Source organism: Budorcas taxicolor, chromosome 13, assembly GCF_023091745.1.
Source record: "Budorcas taxicolor isolate Tak-1 chromosome 13, Takin1.1, whole genome shotgun sequence".
NCBI lineage: Eukaryota > Metazoa > Chordata > Mammalia > Artiodactyla > Bovidae > Budorcas > Budorcas taxicolor.
Window position 1 is genome coordinate 41,926,537 of NC_068922.1, and position 21,726 is coordinate 41,948,262.

The 21,726-nt window shown below is 53.0% G+C and overlaps 3 protein-coding genes across 3 annotated transcripts; 2 read left to right on the forward strand and 1 right to left on the reverse strand.

The window, feature by feature from the left end:
- Window positions 1-626: 626 nt before the first annotated feature.
- Window positions 627-3,176, reverse strand: CST11 (cystatin 11). The gene is made up of 3 exons (XM_052651372.1): window positions 2,952-3,176; window positions 2,283-2,387; window positions 627-710 (listed from the first exon to the last, which is right to left on the reverse strand). The coding sequence occupies exons 1-3, from the start codon at window positions 3,174-3,176 to the stop codon at window positions 627-629; spliced, it is 414 nt and encodes a 137-aa protein (XP_052507332.1).
- Window positions 3,177-9,860: 6,684 nt separating this feature from the next.
- LOC128058863 (probable cystatin-16) lies at window positions 9,861-13,669 on the forward strand. Its single transcript, XM_052651347.1, has 3 exons — window positions 9,861-10,061; window positions 11,151-11,261; window positions 13,589-13,669. Exons 1-3 carry the CDS (start codon window positions 9,861-9,863, stop codon window positions 13,667-13,669), a joined length of 393 nt encoding a protein of 130 aa, XP_052507307.1.
- Window positions 13,670-16,728: 3,059 nt separating this feature from the next.
- LOC128058866 (probable cystatin-15) lies at window positions 16,729-20,884 on the forward strand. The gene is made up of 3 exons (XM_052651352.1): window positions 16,729-16,923; window positions 19,795-19,905; window positions 20,804-20,884. The coding sequence occupies exons 1-3, from the start codon at window positions 16,729-16,731 to the stop codon at window positions 20,882-20,884; spliced, it is 387 nt and encodes a 128-aa protein (XP_052507312.1).
- Window positions 20,885-21,726: the final 842 nt, after the last annotated feature.

Sequence of the window (21,726 nt, forward strand, 5' to 3'; positions counted from 1 at the left end):
TGGTTGGTTTGCAAATTGTGGGAGAGAAATCCTTCCAAAAAGAGACCTGCTCTGGTCCAGTGCAGCTGATGCTGGGGTATGAGCCTAATTCTGAAGTCTGGTATCAGAAAGTGCTCGTGCCTGCAAAAATAAGGCATGCGCCCTCCTCTTTTCAATTACTTGCATTGTTTGTCCTTGTTTCTTCTTGTTTCACACTTTAGACAAGGAAGACTGGGCATCTCAGATATGTCATCACAGGCATTCTTGCCAGTATCTTTTAGTGTTTAGTTAAGTAATTAGAGCATCTTCCTTTGTTCTCCTTCCCCCTTTTCTCAACTTATTTTAAAATCTAAACAATCCTACTTGATATAAAGATGAGGTTGAAGTTCTGCTATCATAAAGGTGTATAAGCTATAAGGACAAGAATTATACATGTCATCTCACTTAGACCCCCAAACTGCCCTAGCCCAGAAGAACTTCAGATCATTTTATTATAAGTTAAAGAATCTGGGGGGAAAAGAGTGGAATCATAAACCTTCTGAGCATGAAGAGCACAGGTTGACCAACATTTATTTTCTCCGCTGAGAGTTCCTGTTGGGTGCAGGGTAACTTGATGCACAGTATCTGTGGTCTGCACTCTGAGACACCTAGACATTTGTGCAGTTTTGGGCCAGAACTTTATACTTTTCAAACCAGGGAATAACAAATACTGAGAAGTAGCAATCGATTTTCTAAAATAAACACAAAACAAAGTGTAGAAAAGATCAACACACAAGGTAAACATTTTAAAGGGGAAAGAAGGTGTTAGACATGTGGATGGGGAAATGACAGGCTTCCCCCAACCCTGCCCCGCCCCAATCCACCTCCGGGCAATGTGTGGGTCTGTCTTTATTTTGATTTTAAGGATTTGATAGTGTCCCTGCTGAAACCACCCCCACAAAACCGCCTTCTGCCCCTGGTTGGAATTGGAGACTGGAGATAAAGTGTCTCCCCACCCACGTCACTGTGGGAACAACTGACTTTCTCCCTCTTCTTTTCTATGCATGTACTGTTCCTGCCACACTTGCCCTTGCTTGCTTCCCTCCCTCTCTCCCTCCACCTGCTCTCCTACCTCACCCCTTCACGCCTCCCTTCACCTTCCTCCCCTGCGGCCCCTTCCCTCTCCTTCTCTCCTTCCTTCCTTCCTTCATCTGCCCATCCACCTGTCATCACATCTTCGCCTTCCTTCCTGGTTCTCTCCCAAGATCCCATTTCTTTTCCAGCAATGAAAGCTCAATCAACAGATTTTGTACGTTATTATTATTTCATAGTGTGATTTTGCTTTCCTGCTCTCTTAGAAATCCCAGGGCAAGGACACGGTGGGGTGGGAGGCTTCAACATTGACATTTCTCCTAAGATAGAATTCACTGACTCCACAATTCAATCTCTCATAGTGACAAGACTAAGTTTACTGTAATCATCAATTACTCTTTTCATAGACTTCATGATCTTCTCCACCAACAAGTCTAACTTGCTAGATTTTGAAGACTTTTCCATGGAAGGAGGAGCCTGTGGATGGACACGTTTATCACACAGGCCACTAGAACTAGGGTGACCAGAAATCTAGGAACCAAACCAGGACATGTTGTAAGCAAATAAGGATGGTGTTAACAATGACACTAGGAAGTCAGACAGCAAACGGGACTGTCCTAGGCAAGATTACTACGTGATCACCCTCACATAGTCCCTTTGGGTAAAGAGCTGTGGTTTGCAGGGCCTGTAGGACTTGAGATCTTCAAGGCCCCTGAGCACATGGGCCCTTCTGACGTGTGTGTGTGTATGTGTGTGTGTGATGGTACACCTCCTGAGTGATGATGGCCCAGCTGACCTTCCCAGTATGAGAACACTGGGTGGGGATGAAGCCATTTTTGGGGAGGTGGCTCCTCACCAGGTCACGTGCCTGCAGGCTTCTCCCCTCCTTGACCCACTCCACCCCTGATTGAACTATTCCTGACCCATTTTCCTATCGCTTCCTCCTGTTTGCTTCAACACTGCTGGTAAAGGAACAGAGCCTACAGCCCAGTGATTGTATGTTCACAACAGGCTGATGTTCAGATATTCAGTGGGTGCACCAGCAAAGTCCTGCAGCCGCTAAAATATTATTATAACCAGCTATTTGCCTGGGGCCAGAGCGCTCCGCCCCAACCCTGCAGTTCAGCCACTTCTGCTCCTCCACCTGGGCCCCCTGCCTCCCCATCGTTCTTCCAACAGCTGAGAAGCAGAGCCCGGGGAGGTGAGCCCTTTCTTGGTGACATGCCCAGTACCTTGTAGAGTTTCCCTTCCTGGAAGGAGCAGTTGGTCAGCTCCGACTTGAGGCAGGTAGTCCGCCGCATCTCCAGGTTGACCTGATACTCCAGGTGGTCAGTCAGCTGTGGGAGGCAAAGACGACGGATAAAGGACCCCTCTCCCATCTGTGTCACTTCCGGGGGTGGGAGCTCCTCATGGGGCACCCAGGTTGAAGGCCCTCCTTGGACATACCCATGGGTTCCCCTCTCCCCTTCCTGGTTGCCTCCCCTGGCCCCTCTGCCATTTGAGCAGAATTCCCCAGAAGCCACTCCATGGGCAAAGTCACCCTTGGTGACCCATGTGTTGCTGATGTAAAGGGCAGAGAGCAGCAGGCTAGACTCTGAGGGCCAGCCCGCCTCAGCTGTGGGTTCTGGGTGCTGCTGCCCTCATGGAGACAGCCCCCAATGTGCACACACATGGTCTCCCAGTGCCCAGGAGTCCCGTTCCCGCAGCTCAGGCCCTTGAACCAGGATGTACAGCCCTGGTCTCGGGTATCATTTAAGCGACTCCACTTCATCCGCTCCAGGAGATTTCTGCTTCTCTTGAAACACCCACTTTGGACTAAACAAGACTGAGTTCACTTGCATGGCTGCCCTGAGCCCACAGATCCCCAGAGAAGGGCACGAGGGGAGGGGAGGCACACAGACCCTCTTCACGGCCTTCAGGACACGCACGATCCTGAAGTTGTACAGGTCCTCGTTCTTCTTGTTGAAGTCCTCAGTCAAAAAGTCCATGGTGGTCACCACCACGGGGTCTGACACAGGCACCTCGTAGACAAGAATGAAGGTCTTCCGCTTTGATTGATAGCTGAGGGCCACCAGAGCCCCCACAACAGCCAGCAGCAGCCGGGGGCCCTGCCAGGGTCTGGCCATTGTGGCTTGCCCTGCCTGGGGCTGCTCTGCCCAGTGGATTCAAGGCAGCTGGGTGCCACCCACACCCACAGCCGTTCTTCTCCTCTTGATCTTGCAGGTGAGAGCCCGTCGGGAGAGCTGGGCAGACTTGCGTCCTGCTCCCAGGCCTCCTCATCTCAAATACACACACCCACCAAACCCCACCCCCCCTTCTCTAGGGGGCTGCTCTCTGGGCAGGCTAGACCCTCCTGCTAGCCTAGTGTCTCTGAGTGGGAGCCAGCCTGTGGTTTCCATCCACTGAGTTCAGCCCAGCCAGGCCATGCGAGGACTGGAGGGGCAGGAAGTGACAGGGACACGGGGGCGCTGAGTCCCAGGGCAGTGGAGCGAGGTGGAGCCCTGAACACCATGTTCTGTCTCTGTGATCATCCTTAGACTTTCTCCCAGTTGGTCCCCTCTCCACTTCCCAGGCTGGCCAGGATGCAAGTTTGCCCATGAGCCCAAACCTTGGCATCTTCCTCCTGCTATTTCTTAGCTGTGAGAGGTGTCTGGGACTCCCCAGAAAAGCTGAGGTTCCCCAGAAAATGGAGGCTGTGCCCCGTAAGGAAACTTGCAGGTATGGCCTTGACATGGCTCTGTGTTCATGTCCTGCTATCCCTGTGGATGGACCAGTGATGTTTCCTGTCCCTGCGACCCTCTGTGGCACTCGGACAGTACACACATAGCCTCCATCCGGTACCACCATCTGGGCAGGGTCTTCAGACGCCCAGAGCTTAGAAGGTGTTTGGAGATGCGGTTCTCCAACCCAGAGGCCTGCCTGTGGGAGGGAGAGATGTCTTCTTTCTCCCATGGCCCTCAGTCTGCCCTGCCTCCTGTCTCATCACACATCCTGGACTTTCCTGGTCTGGAGGAAGAGAGTAAGGGGAGAGACCAAGAAGCCCCCGCTGCAGGGCTCCAGCCCCAGCAGGTCCCTTCAGGCTCTCCCTCAGCCTCCACGGCAGTGACCTCTCCTCTCTGGGCACCTGGTTGGCTTCTGGGGGCTGCGGTGACAAGCTACCACCAACAACGGCTTAAGACGACACACATTTGTTATCTCACAGCTCTGGACATCGGAGGTGTGGGCTGGGCTGCTGTCCTTCCAGAAGCTCCTGCCTCACTCACATGCAACCCTTTCCTTCATCCTCCCAAACAAAAATACCAACATTCCCATAGAGATAAGTAAGACAGAGTCTCATTACACAATTTTCATATGCCCAGAATGCAATCCAAGGTTACTCAGCCCATGAAGAACTCAGAAAATTTCTCCCTGTTGAAGAATTCTCTTAGCCTCTTTCAGAGCAAATCTGCTGGCAATGAGATATCTTAAACCTGTCCTCAGCTGATTACATCTTCATATCATGATTATCCCTAAATATATTTCCCCTGACTATGGGGTTCTGGTTTGGCAGTTCTTATGTCTCAGAATTCAAAGTCTTATTCTACTTCCTTCTAGCTTCTCTGTTCCTGATGAGAAATTTGCAGTTGTTCAAATTTTTGTTCTTCTGTAAATTATGTCTTTTGTCTAAAGGCTCTCAGGTTTTTTTTCCCTTTGACTTTAGTTTTTTAGCAGTACCTTGGTGTGGATTTCTTAAAATTTACTTGTTTTGGGGTTCAATAAGTTTCATAAACCTGTGTCTTTGACAAATTTGGGGAAGTCTCAGCCGTTATCGCTTCTCTTTCTTCCTTCGGCTCCCCCTTTCTTCTTCTTTTTCTGTAACACTTTTCAATTCCCTCTGAGAGTCCAATGACATGAAAGAGCTTTTTAAATTGTCCCATAGACTGCTGAAGCTCTATTCATGCTTTTAAACATTTTCTTCCTCTTTAGTGTTTGTAATGGATAACTTCTGTTGATCTGTCCTCAAGTTCATAAGCCCTTTTTGCCGACATCTTCAGTCTGCTCTTGAGTTCACTAATGAGATTTTTCTTTTGTTTTTTTTTTTTTTTAATTTTCCAGGATATCAGTAAAATTCCCATTTGGTTTTTAAGGCTATCTTCTATTTCTTACTAATAGTTCCTACCTTTCCAATCTTTGAAAAGTGCTTACTCCCACTTGGAACTTTCATTTTTTCTTTTGGCCACAGAGCATGTGGGATCTTAGTTTCCCAATCAGGGATCGAACCTGGTCCCCCTGCATTGGAAGCACAGAGTCTTAACCATTGGACTGCCAAGGAAGTGCCTGGAATTTTTCAATAATACCTTCTTTAAAGTCTGTCAGATATTTCCAATACCTGAGTTATCTCAGCACTGGCATCTGCTGAATGGTCCCCCCCCAACCCCCAGGAGAGCTGTAATTTTCTTGATTCTCTGTATACTGAGTAATCTTGGGTCATATCCTGGATGTTCTGAAAGTTGTATTATGAGAGTCTGTATCTTATTTGCGCTCTCTGGGGAATGTTGGTATTTTTGTTTCAGTGGGTGATTCACCCAGCTGCATTCAGGGCACAAATTCTGACCAGCGTTCTGTGGGTTGTGGTTTCAGGATCAGGTCAGCTCTGTGTCAGTCCTGCAGGGCTGTGGGTCTGTGCATGTGTGTTTTGCAGGAGCCAGGCTGGCTGGGTGGTGGTCTGTCCCTTTCTTCCGTTCACATCTTCCTTGTGCCATTAGGGTTAGAACCACACTCGTGCCATTCAGGTCCACTTTCTTGAGCTCGTATGATCCATCCGGTCCTTTCTGGTTCCCTGGATCTTCCCTTTCTTGCTCGGCTTTGCAAATCCACATCTACACCCAATGCTGGGGCCACGGAGCAGGAGGACAGAGACAGGAAAAAGCAATGAAGGTCTGTCTCACCACCTTAGACCCACAGCAGCTCTGATAGGATGGGGACGCTCCACTCCCTCAATATTTATGTGGCTGAAGATCAGCCATCCCTGCTCTGCTGTCCATTCTGCTGCCATAGACCGTCTGGGAGCTGGACCAGAAGAGGACCGAGGAGGGAAGAGACAGGATTTGTGCCTCCAACCCTCCCACTCCCCAGACCCCTGGCTTTCAAGTTCCCTGTCTTGCCCCTGGAGGGCTTCTCCCAGAGCTGTCAGCTCAGACCCGGCTGCATACACAGGGATGGGCACCCCTGCCCGGCTCCCGGCAGCGATGGGGGAGTGGGAGGTGTGTGCTGGCAGCCCTCCCCAGAACCCTCCCAGAAAGCCCCCATCCTCCCCACTCTCCACTCGCAGGGGCTGGAGCCAGGGCATGAGACCGGGCCAGTGCAGCCATCCTGTCCCAAGGCACTGCCAGGTGAGGGACAGGGCCCATCCCCCCGGGGGACAGAGCAGCAGAGGGGCTCAACCTGCTCCCCAGGCTTCCCACCATGGAGCCCTGGCTTCCCTGGCCACAGGCACATGGGCCCACCATTGGGACAGGCCAAAGCAGTGGGGAGAGGGAGCAATTTCCACACAGGATAGATGGGAGCTGGGGACTTGATGCCCTGCTCAGGGGACCCCTCACCCCAAGGCACAAGCTCCACACTGTCTTCCAGGCATCCCAGTGAAATGGAGCCCCGTTGGCCAGTATCACCTGCTCACCAGCATCCCTGGACTGCCTACCCTTCCCCACAGCGCTGCGTGCCCTGGACACCACCAGCACTGTGGGGCTCCCTCTGATGGCCTGGGCATTTCAGCCAGAAATGCCCACATGGAGCTCTGCCCCTCTTTCCAGGTGGTGCTGCTAGGCAGCATTTAAGCCATCTCCAGCCGCGACAACGTACGATTCCGTGTCACAATCACCAAGGCTTGTTCCTATTGCCGGATCGGGAGCACTGGCCCAGGACTTCCAGGGTACACCCCACCCTCCCTCGGTGCAGTTGGGGTCCCCTGGTGCTGCACCAGGCCCGCCATGCTGGGCTCACCTCCCCTCTTCAGACCCGTCTTCACTTGCTGAGGCTACTGCTGTGCCCCAATTTTATTGTGTTTTCAAAAGTAGTTTTCATCTCAAAGAATCTACAATTTAGGGGAATGCTGTAATTACAATGCAAAGAAGTGTTTCCCCTGAGGCATTGGAGAGGAGTTTGCCAATGTGATGCCCATCACCCTCAGCGTATGAGTGAGCGACCCCCATACACAGGTGGGTCCTCCTCTCCAACCACGGTGCAACCAAGGAGTCCAGGATAGAATGCAGAGGCGTCCCCTGTTGGTGCTCAGACCCATCAAGGGTCAGGGACAGGCACACACCCCGCTTCACCAGTAACTGGGCACCAGGACGTGGAAGTACCTGTCCTGCCAGGAGCTCCTGGAGAAAGGGGCGTCTTCACTCCTTCCTTCGGGGCCACTCCTCAGACTCTCACTGACCTCATGACCATGACCTTTCTGCAGGGTCACTATTTTGCAGAGCTTCCTTAAATTCGTGTTTGCCTGACATGCACAGCAGCCTGGCCACATGGCACGTGTCCTTCTGGGGGCAGAGGGCAGTCTGGGCATCCCTCCTGCCTGTGCCCCCCACCCTCAACATTGCTGTAGGCCCCCCCCGACCCCACCCCACTGCCCTGAGAAATGGCAATTCTGTTCTCCCAGCAGGTGCCAGGCCAGCCATCCTGATCCCTCTCTACTTCTGGAATAGCAACAGTCAGACCTGCTAAGGGCTAAGGAGTAGTCATGTCCTGTAGGTGCATGTTTAGTTATGGATCTATCATCCCAGGGTCAAGGTCAGAGGTGTGGGTGAGGAGGAGGCCTGCTGACCTTGGTCTGCTCCTTGGGCTTTCATATGGCCTTCACCAGCATCCCTGTCTTCTCCAGTCTACAGGTTCCCTTCCATCAAGGTTCCCTATGACACCCACAGTGGTATTTTTGCCAGATGCTGGGGAGAAATGCCCCTGAAGAAAAGGCATCTTCTCTGTCTCAATTCGGGGAACAAAAACCTAGAGTGTGGTATCTGCCAAAGAGGACTGTGATGAATATCCCAGGATTTCAGTGGAGACCATGAAGAACTACATCCTAAGAGTGAAAGTCAACTGGAAATACATCGTCCTCAGAAGCCCTACTTTGAATGTGTAAAGAGATCAAAAAGGTGACAACCTAGAATTATACAGTCAGCAAAAATATTGCTCAAAAATGAAGACAAAATAAAAACATTTCAGCCAGCCAAAGAGCAAAGAAATCTCAAAAATTTCAAAAGATTGACATGGTTCAGAGTACGTTTTCTGTTCACAGTAAACTGCAATAAAAACTTAACGTGATAACCTCCGTGTTGTGCCGTGCTTAGTCACTCGGTTGTGTCTGACTCTGAGACTCCATGGACTATAACCTGCCAGGCTCTTCTGTCCATGGAATTTTCCAGGCAAGAAGACTGGCGTGGGTTGCCATATCCTACTCTAGGGGATCTTCCCCACCCAAGGATCAAACCCATATCTCTTGTGTCTCCTGCACTGGGAGGCAGATTCTTTACCAGTAGCACCACCTGGGAAGTCATGAACATACAGCCAAGTGATACGCAACATAAGTAATAGGAGTCATCACAAATGGGATAAATCCTCTAAATAAAAGAATGTTAGACTGACTTTAAAACCTACATGCTGTTTACCAAGACACATACTTAATTATTAAGGCACTATCTGCAAGTAAAAAGATGGATAAAGATACAGCATGGAAACGCTAGTGAAAGCATTGCTGGAGTGGCTACTCTGATGTCAGACAAGGCTGAGTCCACAGCAAGAGCATCACTGGGATGTAAAGGGATCATTGATGAGACTAAAATGGCCCCACAGCTCTGTTTGTACAAGCAGTTAATGACAGTGTCTCAAATGTACACAGTTATGAGAAAAGGAGACTAGATACACCCACAATTATCATCACAGTGAGAGATTTTAACACCGCTCTCAGTAACGGGCAGAAAAACAGACCCAGACACAAACCTAAACCAAACAAAAAAACAAAGTAAAGAGAGTCCATATGAGAAAAGTTTGGTCACACAGGTGACCTGAGATGCATCAATATCTGCTAGAGCCTGCTGGCGGTGGATGCGTCAATACCTAATGCTGCACCTGAAAAGTGCAGAGCATAGAGTCTTTTCAAGAACCTGTGGAATATTGGTCGTAAAACAAACCTCAGCAAGTTTCAAGAAGAGACATAATAGGAAAGCTATTCTCTGACTGTAGTGGACGTGAGCTGATAGTCAATGAGAGAAGACGGCTAGGAGATCAGCTATGGTTAGGAGCTCCTATCAGGGCAGTGGGGAGGACAGAGTCACTTAGACACCCCTGCGGCTGGCTGCATACCCCATACTCCCCTGGGCTCGTCTGGGGGCTGTTGCTTCCAGCCAAGGTCACAGGCAGCCTTGGCCGCTGCCCAGGAATGGGCTTCCTGGTGCTCCCAGGACTTCACGTGACTCCGGCAGTCCCTGCTTATACGGCCCTGAGGGCAAACGGGGGACTCAGGACCCAGCAAGAGTGGGACACTCACAGGATGAAGCCTTGGAAATGAGGGAGACAGAGCCTGCTGGGTACAAGTCCCTACCTTCGAGGTTTATGTGACCGAAGAGGGAATGCGACTCCCCACTTGGCCTCTGTTTGGTGCCCACAGGAGAGACTGGCCAGGGATGCTGCGGAAGGGCTGGGCAGAGGCCCCCTCAAAGCAGAAGGCCAGCAGCACAGGGCTGCAGGGGGTACGGGCTGTGGAGGGCACCCCTGGCCGGAGACCACTCCCACGCCCCTGTCAGCTGTCTTTTGGGCTGAGGTCGAGCAGCATGTTTCTGAAGGCAACTCTGCTTCTGGGGCTTGCTGTCCTGGGCATTCATGTCTGGGCCATTGAAATGGAATTCGTAGACATTAGTAAGGACCACGATTATTTTACGGTGTCTGTGGAGTTCGCTGTGGCTTGGTTCAACAGTGGCAATACCGAGGAGCAGGCCTACAAGCTGCTAGAGGTGAGGCGAGCCCAACAAAAGGTGAGTGGCCATCATGGGCCTGGGCTGTGGAATGGCTCACCCCAAGCTGGCCTGGGTGAGCAGGGCTCTGATCGGAGGGTCCCCTGCCGCACACACTCCTGAAGGGACTGGAGGGGCCCCCTTCCTGCACAGATGACCCTGGCTTCCTTCATGTGCCTTCATTTCCTGACTGGCCAGCCCTTCCCTGGGTTGAGTCCAGGGCCTGGACTCGGGGAGGCCAAGGGCCCCTTGAGCATCACTGTGGCCACTGCTGGCCCTGATCTCTCCTAATCCTGTCCTCGCCTGGGGTCTAGCTGAGGTGCAAGGTGCTGGGCATGTGTGTGTGTGTGTGTTTCTGGCTGGTGGCTTCAGCTATAGGCATTTCTGAACCCTTAAGGAAGTCAGCTTTCTAGACAATTCCAGGTCAGTGCCCTGGAGGTGTGTTCCTCCCTGGTGAGATTGCTGGCTACATCCCTCTTTGTGTTTGAATTCTTTCAAGTTCTCACTACCTCTCTGTAGGGGACAAGATTCTATCTCATGATGACTTCTTAGAGAAGCTGATGGACACACAGAGCAGCACCCAGGTCAAAAACATCCACCTGGATGAAGGTTTGCCCTTGGGTGCTGAGCCCCTGGGTGCCCCAGGAGAGATGGAGGGTCCGGCCCCCAGGCCTCTGTCCTGGTCTGGATGTTTCCCCCGAGGGACAGCACGGCTCTGACAAAGGCTCGGTGGACGTGCATTTCCGGCCCCCTCCCTAGAAGGAGGCGTGCAATGCCCTCTGTGTGTGTGGCTGATACGACTGAGAGCTAAGCGATGTCAGGTTGCTGTGCGTGTACTGTCAGCCTCAGGTCCTCTGTCCCACGACACCCCTCACCCCCCGCCACTGCTATGGACTGGTGACATGCCTCCCAGGTCCCAGTCGTCAGGAGGAGCAAGACAGGGAAGTGTCCAGGGCTGCTGGAGCCACACTCCGGGGCATCTTTTGGTTGGTATGTGCTTGCAGAGAAACTGCACAGAGTTACGTGTCCTATTCATATGCATAGTCTAGTCTTTTGCCCACTTATCTACTGGATTCTCTACCTTTCTGTTTTCTAATTTCTCCTCGGCAGAGCTGGACAATGATATATTTAATGGAACTGGACCTGGGCCGCACAGTTTGTAAGAAACACGACGAAGACATTGACAAATGCCCCCTGCAAGAAAGCCCAGGAGAGAGAAAGGTTTGAGAATGAAAACAACCCGAAGTGTCACAAACCTGAGACAGAAAAATCACATCAAGGAGGGTGTGCTGCCAAAATCCTGGCTTTCTGTGCCCCAGTGCCAAGCAGAATTATGGAGAAAGAAAGAGTGGCTTTATTACCTTGCCAGGCAATGGGGGAACACAGAAGGCTAGCACCTCAAAAACTGTGCGCCCTCTCCCTGGTGAGTAGGGAAAGGTTATATAGTCAAGCAGGACTGCGTGATGAGGATGAAGGAAGTGACAGTCTTGTATTCTTTCTTCTGCAGTTTCCAAAGGGAGGGCTTGCTGTCAAGGTCAGGGTGTGTGCAGCATCCCAGGCGGTCATCTCCTAACCTCCATGAGTCTCTGCCTCGGGTGGTTTCGGTGCTGCCTCTCTTTTGATTAGCAACAGTCCTGCCCTTCGGGCTTCCCCGGTGGCTCAGATGGTAAAGAATGTGCCTGCAATCCCAGAGACCTGGGTTTGATCCCCAAGACAGAAAGATCCCCTAGAGAAGGGAATAGCTACCCACTCCAGTATTCTTGCCTGGAGAATCCCATGGACAGAAGAACCTGGTGGGCTGCAGTCCATGGGGTAGCAGAGTCAGACACGACTGAGCAGCTAACACTTTCACTGCCTTTCGGAACTCCTTTATTCCCCACACACAGCACCTTGCTACTGATCCTTCTGGTGACCAAGAAATCCTTCCGGGACACCAGCCACCTACCTGGAGGTGGCATCAGGTCTCACAAGTTAAAGATTGAAGCCCCTGAGACACCTGTCCCCCATTCAGATGCCAGCTGCTCACAGTTTCTGTCCAATTTGACCACACATCAGGGGTTCCCATCTCCCCCTCTTTGAAAGTTAAAGTTAAGTCGCTCAGTTTTGTCTGACTCTTTGCAACCCCATGGACTGTAGCCCACCAGGCTCCTCCATCCTTGGGATTCTCCAGGCATTAACACTGGAGTGGGTTGCTGTTTCCTTCTCCAGAGGATCTTCCTGACCCGGGGATCAAACTCAGGTCTCCCGCATTAGAGGCAGATGCTTTTAACCTCTGAGCCCTGACTGATTTGTTGGAGTGACCTAAAGAACTCAGGGAATAATTAGCTTTCCTGTCTTATTGAAAGATACAGTGAAAGGACACAGGTGAGCAGCCGGACACACAGATACCCAGGACGAGGTGAGGGAGGGTCCCAAGCACAGGGGCTTTGGAGGATTGAGGTGCGTCACCCCCCAGTACAAGAACGTGGTCACCCACATGGGTGCTCTGAATCTCAATTCAGGATTTGGGAGGAGACTTCCTCCGTAGGCATGACTATCTCCAGCTCCATCGGTGGGTTTTTCTAGTGACCAGTCCCCATCCAGGAGCCCACCAGAGGCACCTCAGTAGAACAGAACATGCTCCTGGAGTTCTTATCACTTAGAAATTTGCAAGGGATTCAGATGCTGTGTGCCAAGAATCTGGGCAGAGACCACTATGTCTGTTTTCTTTACCTCACAGAAGGCTTCAAGGAGGGAGCTTAAGAAAGTCATCAGGGTTGACCCAGGGACAGAACGATGAGTCCAGACCCCTACTCTCCTGGTCCTAGGGCTTCCCCTGCACAGAGATGCTTCCAGTTCAGCAGCAAGCTGGGCCCTGTGCTCAAAGCCTGGCTGGCCCACCAGAGACCCCCACAGACCGCCTTGGGCCCTCCCCTCCAGGATGGAGCCTCCCCAGCCTCAAGCTTCCTATGAACTTGGGTCCAGGCAGATGCAGTTCTCCCTGTGGGCCTCTCCTTCCTCTGCTCCGATCCTTCTGGACGGGAGGACCAATTAGTTTGCTGGTCACTCCCACCCTCCTCCTGGTCTCCTGGGCGGCAAGGACAAGACTCGGTCAACCAGTCCTCGTGTCCTCACCCTCTGGGCTGGCGTCTGGTCGGTTGGACTGAGACCTTGGATGTGGGCCTCAGTGGGGCTGCGATCTCTCTGGACCCAGCCTTGGAGCTGCCTGCCCTGGGTGGGTTTGCAACTACTGAGGGGTGAGTGGGTGTCACCTGAACCATCTCCTGGGCAGGCTGCGGGCTCTCCAGGAGCTCACTGGGCAGAGCCCTTCAGGCATCTCATGCCCTGGGGGAGAGGACCCTGAGGGGCAGGTCATGGTACCGCCAGGCACCCTCTCAGGAGCTCCCAGCCTTGACCATGGAGAGCTGAGCTCGAGAGCCCAGCCCCAGGCTACTGTTTGATTCTGCTTTTCTTTTCTCTTTAGTTTTTAATGTACCTTGAGCTCCTGTTAAGTCTTCATTGCTACATTGTTCTTATTTTATGTCTTACATAGAATTTTTTTTTTTCAGCTGAACTGCACTTTCATTGTGGACTCACGGCCCTGGTTTACCCAGTTTACCCTCCTGAACAGCACCTGCCAGCAGATATAGGGGAATGAGCTCCGGACCCCCATGGCAGGTTCTCTTCCCCTGAAGAGTGAGGGTCTGGAGTCCTAGGTCTGCATGGCACCACGACAATTAAAGGCATCTCAGAGCACGTTCTGGGTCCCTGTCAGTTTTTCCTTCTCTCTGATGATTTATTTCCATGGATGTTGTTGCCAGTGTTGAGCGATGGAGAATTTATCACTGGTCTCACCTTGGTTGCAGGTGCAGGTACTGAGTTAATCAAACTTCTCTGATCATGAGAGGTTGCCCTTCCTGGTTCCTCCAGGGCCCTCATGGTTAGTGTGCATATCCACTCATTAATTCATATATTCCTTGTTTGTCTATCATCTGTCCATCCATGTATCTATGCATCTATCCCTTCACTCATCCATATAGTCAGGCATCCATTCATCTTTCCATCATCCATGCATCCATCTATCCATCCATCCAGGCATACATCCATCCTCCCATCATCCACTCTTCTGTCCATTCACTCTCCAATCCCTCCAGCTTCTATCCACTCCACTCAAAAGGAATCCAGACAGTTTTGCCAGCAGACAGTTTTTCCAGGTGACTGACAGCCACCTGTGTCCCTTCTATGTCCATCTCTGAGGCCAGACTTACAGTGGATGGTCCTTCTGGGGTAGAGTCGGCGAGGATGCCCAGGCACAGGGGTGGGAAGCGGGGCTCTTAGTGAACCCCCATCAGGGCATCTGCCCTGGAGCTCACTGACAGATGAGAAAGTCTTCTCAGGGTCTCTGGGGACGGCTCAGAAGACGGCAGCTCCAGTCCCCCATCCCCTCCCGCTGCCTGACCCTTGCGTTCCCCCATTGGAGCCCAGCCTGTCATCCAAGCCTATCAACACAGAGTCACTACCCCTGAGACAGGCCTGGAGGCTCCAAGGGATGGGGGCGTGGGGGCCCGACTGGGACAGAGAGGCCATGGGATGCCATCTGGAGGAGGACTTCAGAGGAAGAGGCTCCAGGGGTCTTCCCTCTGCCTGTTGAGTTTGGGGATCTGGTTTGCGTGTCCATGGTCGTTGGTCCCTTTCCTGGCTGGCCGATACCCATGATGAGGCTGTAAGCACTGGTGAGACAGATCCCCCTCTGCCCTGTCCCCCAGCTCTGGGCAACTCCATGAGCACAGCTGGCCGGAGTCAGCCTTGGTCCTTTGGTACCTGTGTTTGGGATTTCTACATCTGCCCACAATTTGATAAGGGCAAGTACAAACTGATAGGAATGGGGATGTGGTCATCCAAGCTTCCTTTGAGAGCACTTGGGCTCAGAGGGATGGAGCCATTGTTTGCGGGCCCTGGACTGGACAAGTCTAGCCTTACCTCCCGTTTCCCATCAGAGGTTCTTTGTCCTGCTCTTTTCAGCTGTGCTGTGGTCTGAGCTCAGATACACCTGACTATACCAGGGGGCTTTGCACTTGTCCCTGTCTTTGTGTCATGGCGCTTAGCATTCAGACCCAGCTGCAAGGTGACTGTAAGCCCACCTCGAGCCTCTGGGGGGGACACCAGGGTTCAGTGAAGGTGACTAATGTCAACTGCAGCCTCCGTCTGCTGGTTGTAGCTCTCAACACATTTGGGATCAGAAACACAGCCTTTGGGAAACCGATGTCACAGCGTTGCTTGGTTAGGGAAGTTACAAGAGGTCTCTCCGGTGTAGGGGTCATCCCTTCTCCCAGTCTCTGGAGAAGTAAAGCCACAAGGGACAGAACCAGAGGGAGAACAGCCAGATACCTGGTACAGGGAAGAGTGAAAGCACTGTCTCGATGGTTGACAGACAGCCCACAAGGTGAAAGCCAGATGACATTTACAAAAGTGTAAGAAATCATTTAACAAATTTGATTTGGAGTATTGTGGAGATGAAGCTACAACATGGGACATCCAGTTTGTGTGGCCAGGCAGCCTGCGGGGACCTTGCCCTGACATGAGCCCCCAATACGAGCACAGGCCCAAGAGGACAAATGAAAGACCCAATGCAACTTCCCCCGAAGGCTTCTCTTCCCCTGTAGCTGCCTTAGATAAGATCCCTGCAGAGCTTTCCGGAACCTGCTCTCTTGGTTTGAGATGACCAATCCGGCCTGAGCCGGGAGTCCAGGGCCTCCAGTGAAGGCGTGCACATCTTGCTCTGTGTTTGTGCCCCCAGTCATGACCCTTCCCCCCCGACCAACAGTGTGGGCCCTGCTGGTACCTCGTCCAGAGCTTGAGAGCAGGAAACGTCTCTGTTTCAGTTTCTCTGTGGTCTCTTCGGAGCCATGGGTTGCTGCCAAGCACCCCGGGCTGCACCTCAGTGTTGATTTGACAAATGAATAACAGTTGCACAGACTATCCACCAGTGGCTGCAGAGCACACTCTCTTTTTGAGCTGATAAGACATTTATCCAAATTCAGCGTATCCTAATCTTGATGTTTCCCACCCCCTGACCCTCTCCTGGCTGCCATTCACGTCCTTTCCAGCAGGGCCCCTGCCTTCCCCGTTGCTCACAGACATTAGAAGCCCTCTCCCCAGTGCCCAGCACGGCTAGGCCCCAGGGCAAGGAGGTCCGCAGATGTGGGAGGTGGAGAGGACGCTACCCCAGCCCACACACTGCCCTTCACTGTACGTTCCAGACGCTTCCTGAGGTCGTGGGCTGCAGCCAAGATCCGGTTTGACCCTCAGCTGCCCAGGACTCAAGACCCAGGACCCACCAGTATCCGTAAGCGCTCCTATGACTCTGCCCGTCCTGGGGGGCAATACCATGAGGGGAATCCCAGAGGGCTCGAGGCCCTCACCCAGACCCTACTGAGGTTGGTCTGAAGCTGTGCTAGAGATAAGGGGGAACAGAGCTTGCGGGTCCCTAGTGCCCAAGGCTTATTTGACAAGGGGTGGAAACTGGGACATCCCCCCGCCCTACCCCCAGCTCTATTTCCCTCTGGTGACGATGGGAGGGTCAGAGAGGAGGAAGTGGGCAGAGGGCCCGATGGGCAGCAAAGCACTGTGCGGGGCAGGGCGGTGCTGGGTGGGGAGCTGAGGAGGACAGCTTGCCGAGCACTCGGCCTCCAGGACGACGCTGGACAACATGTTCTGGAAGCTGCCTCTGCTCCTGGGGCTTCTTGCTTTGGGGCCTCACGTCTGCAGCTGGATGTTTGAGGATGTCGGGAAGACAGGGAAAGAGTTCAGCCTGTGTGTGGAGTTTGCCTTGCACCACTTCAATGAGCACCAACCAGACGAGAATGCATACAAGCTGCTGTGGGTCAGACGGAGTCAGCGCAAGGTGAGGGCGAGGGGAGTAGGGGAAGGCATGGAGGTGGGAGGGGAGGAGGTTTGGGGAGGGGGAGAGACCCTCCCTGTGGCCCCACCTTTTCCCTGAAGTCAGGCCCCGGGGTGGGGGTGGGGGGTCCGTGGTCTGCATGAAAGCGTAAGTGTTTGGTCAGTGTTAGTCACTCGGCTGTGTCCGATTCTTTGTGATCCCATGGAATGTAGCCCACTAGGGTCTCCTGTTCAGGGGATTCTCCAGGCAAGAATACTGGAGTGGGTTGCCATGCCCTCCTCCAGGGGATCTTCCTGACCCAGGTCTCCCATGTTGCAGGCAGATTCTTTACTGTCTGAGCCACCAGGGAAGCCCTCATTTGGTCAAGGATGTTTAAAAATACAAACTTCCACTAGAAGGGCTGCAAGGTTCTAGTACATTTGCTGAATGTTTGGAGCAGGGGAGAGAAGGAGAGGGAAGCAGAAGCCTAGGCGAGGAGGGAGATGAATCGGGGGGCAGCACCCCAATTTCAAAGTCCAGGATGGAGCAGCTTTGCAGAGTCAACAGCGGGCCTAGGTCTCTGGGCTCATGGCCCAGCTGCTGGGCTAAGGCGCCTTGTAGAGCAGACCACCATGGGTCCTGGGTCGGGAAGATCCCCTGGAGGAGGGCATGGTGACCCACTCCAGTACTCTTGCCTGGAGAATCCCATGGACAGAGGAGCCTGGTGGACTATAGTCCATGGGGTTGCGGAGTCGGGCACAAGTGAGCCACTAGCACTGACCAAATGAAGGATCTCTTGTCCTTTCATCCAGACCACAGATCCATCACTCTCACCCCGGGGCCTGACTTCAGGGTAAAGGCGGGGCCATGGGGAGTCTCTCCCCCTCCCTAAGACCCCTCCAGGCCTGAAGGAGGCAGCAGAGATAGCAGGGCCTGCTCTCCTAGGGCTGTTACCCTGGTGATGAGAGCAATCAAGCCCCAAGTTCTTGGATGAGACAGTTGAAAGGCGGACAAGAACAGTCATTGCAGGACCGCAGAGCTGTGGGGAGGGTGGTGTCGGGGGCAGAAGAGCCTTTTTGAGGACTGGCACTCCTGGGAGGACCCACATGAAGGTTTGGGGATAAGAAGGATGGGGAAGCCCAGAGAGGGCCTTGGACCAGGAGGAGTCATGAGTGCCTGCAGGGCCAGGCTGCAGTCTATGGGTCTGTGTTGCAGAGAAGGGGTGCGGGGTGGGGAGAGGCGGTGGCATGCAGGGTGTGGGTGTGTTGGTGGCCGGTCAGGATATTCCCCTCAGAGTATCAGGGACTCAGGAGAAGAGGTTGTTCAGCTTTGTCCAGCATCTCTCTGGACACTGTGGGAGCAGTGGGTGTCTCAGCCTGGGTGCAAGCAGAGACCAGGGTGCAGGAGCCCTTCACTGGTCTCCGGGTGGCAGAGAAGAGCTGGCTTCTGAGTCTGCTTGGAAATTGATGTGGGATATGGGTGGGTTGTCAGGTGTTGACCCCAGGTCCTTGTGCTGAGCAGATGGGCAGACGGCACAGAGAGGGGCGGGGGAAGCAGGAAGAAGGTCGGGTATCCCCGCGGCAGCCTGGGAAGGTCAGGAAGGCTGTGGTTACAGAGCATCGTGGTGGCAAAGAGGGGAGCGTGTTGTCCTGAGCACTTGGCCAGGCAGCACTTTCCCACTGATGCGCGTTGCTCCCCCGCACGTACCCTTTGTCTGGATTAACTGCTGTCCAGCCATTCTGAGCCCAGACCCAAGCCTGACGCTGGATGGCCAGCCCCGAGTCGGCCTGAGTCAGCAGGGCTCTGATGGGAGGGTCTTCTCCTACACAGACAGCCCCGGCTTCCCTCACATGCCCTCCTTTCCTGACCAGCTGGTCCTTCCCTGGCTTGAGTCCCAGCCCTGGACTTGGCAAGGCTAAGAGCCCCTCAAGCATCCATGTGGCCGCCGCTGCCCCCGGTCCATCCTAAACCTGTCCTTGCCCGGGGTCCAGCTGCAGTGCAAGAGACTGGGCGTGTGTGTGTGTGTGTGTGTGTGTGTGTGTGTGTGTGTGTTGGGGGGTGGGCTGCATCAGCTGCAGGCATTCCTGTACCTCTAAGGAAGCCAGTTTTCTAGGAATTTCCAGGTCAGTGCCCCAGAGGCATATTCCTCCCTGGGGAGGTTTCTGGCTACATCCCTCTCCATGTTTGAGTTCTTCTGAGTTCTCACCACCTCTCCATAAGAGATGAGATTCTATCTCATGATGACTTCTTAGAGAAGCTGATGAATACACAGAGCAGCACCCGGGTCACAAACATCCACCTGGATGAAGGTTTGCCAGGTGAGCCCTTGGGTGTCACAGCTGCCCCAGGAGAGAGGGAACATCCAGCCCCCCAGGCCCCCATCCTGGTCTGGATGTTGCCCCTAAAGGGACAGCATGGCTTTGACAGAGGCTCAGCGGATGAGCATTTTTGGCCCCCTCCCTAGAAGGAGCCGTGTGATGCCCTCCGGGTATCTGGATAATGTGATTGAGAGCTGGGTGATGCCAGGTGTGCTGTGCATGTACTGTCAATGCCAGGGCCCTTCGTCCTGGAACCAACCCCCCCTCCCCAATGCCATGTGCTGGTGATGCAGCTCCTGGGTGCCAACCATCAGGAGGCGTGAGGCAGAGGAAATTCCAGGGCTGTGGGAGCTGCACTCAGGGGCATCTTTTTGTAATAAAGTGGAGATTTAGGATGAAAAAGAAAAATAATATATAAACTGATAATAAAAAAATAAGAAAATGCACCTAGGTTTGTCCCAGTTGATACATATGTGTGCATTCACACCATTTGCCCATTTTCTATCTGAATCTCTGTGCTTTTCTCATTACTGCAAAGTATGTACTCACAGAAGTTTCTACAATCTCCCTTTGACAGAAGTACTCTTTGACATATTTAATGGACCTGGACCTGGGCCGCACAATCTGTAAAAAACACGACGAAGACATCGACAACTGCCCCTTGCAAGAAGGCCCTGAAGGGAAAAAGGTTTGAGAGTAAAATCAACCCAAAGCATCACAAATCTTCAGAGAATGAAAAAGAATGTCAAGGAGGGTGTGTGAGGAGGCTTAGAAGGCATCAGTGTTGACCCTGGGACAGAATGCAGGATCCAGGCCCTTCCCCGCCAGGTCCCAGGGCTCCCGCTGCACAGAGATGCTCCCAGCTCAGTAGCAAGCTGGGCCCTGTGCTCAAAGCCTGGCTGGCCCACCAGAGACCCCCACAGACCGCCTTGGGCCCTCCCCTCCAGGATGGAGCCTCCCCAGCCTCAAGCTTCCTATGAACTTGGGTCCAGGCAGATGCAGTTCTCCCTGTGGGCCTCTCCTTCCTCTGCTCCGATCCTTCTGGACGGGAGGATTGATTCGTTTGCTGGTCGCTTCCACCCTCCTCCTGGTCTCCTGGGCGGCAAGGACAAGACTCGGTCAACCAGTCCTCGTGTCCTCACCCTCTGGGCTGGCGTCTGGTCGGTTGGACTGAGACCTTGGATGTGGGCCTCAGTGGGGCTGCGATCTCTCTGGACCCAGCCTTGGAGCTGCCTGCCCTGGGTGGGTTTGCAACTACTGAGGGGTGAGTGGGTGTCACCTGAACCATCTCCTGGGCAGGCTGCGGGCTCTCCAGGAGCTCACTGGGCAGAGCCCTTCAGGCATCTCATGCCCTGGGGGAGAGGACCCTGAGGGGCAGGTCATGGTACCGCCAGGCACCCTCTCAGGAGCTCCCAGCCTTGACCATGGAGAGCTGAGCTCGAGAGCCCAGCCCCAGGCTACTGTTTGATTCTGCTTTTCTTTTCTCTTTAGTTTTTAATGTACCTTGAGCTCCTGTTAAGTCCTTCCTGCACCCTCATTGTTATATTGTTCTTATTTTATGTCTTACATAGAATTTTTTTTTTCAGGTGAACTGCACTTTCATTGTGGACTCACGGCCCTCATTTACCCAGTTCACCCTCCTGAGCAGCACCTGCCAGCAGATATAGGGGAATGAGCTCTGGACCCCCACGGCAGGTTCTCTTCCCCTGAAGAGTGAGGGTCTGGAGTCCTAGGTCTGCATGGCACCACGGCAATTAAAGGCATCTCAGAGCACGTTCTGGGTCCCTGTCAGTTTTTCCTTCTCTCTGATGATATATTTCCATGGATGTTGTTGCCAATGTTGAGCGATGGAGAATTTATCACTGGTCTCACCTTGGTTGCAGGAGCAGGTACTGAGTTAATCAAACTCCTCTACTCACGGAAGGCTGTCCTTCATGGGTCCTACAGGGCCCTGGGGATTGGTGTTGCATATTCATTCATTCATATATGCTTCACTTGTCTATCTCCTGTCCCTTCATGCACGCTTCCATCCACCCATTTATTCATCCTTCCATTCATCTACCCACTCATCTATTGACTCATCCAGCCATCCTTCCGTGCATCTATCCAGTCATGCACTCACCCATCCTTGCATCATCCATGTTTTCATCCATCCATCCATCCTTCCTTCCTTCCATTATCCATTCTTCCATTCTTTTTTCTATTCATGTTCCAATCTCTCCACCCTCCATCCATTCCACTCAAAAAGAATCCAGTTTTGCAGGTGACAGCCAGTTGTGTCCTTTCGCTGTCCATCTCTGAGGCCAGACTCACAGTGGATGGTCCTTCTGGGTTGGGGTGGGGGGAGGATGCCCAGGCACAGGGGTGGGAAGTGGGTGACTAAAATGATGGAAGGCTCTGTCCTCTGTGGAGCCCCATAGGGCACCTGCCCTGGAGCTCAGTGATGGATGAGAATGTCTTCTCAGGGTCTCTGGGGACAGCTCAGAAGACGGCAGCTCCAGTCCCCCCG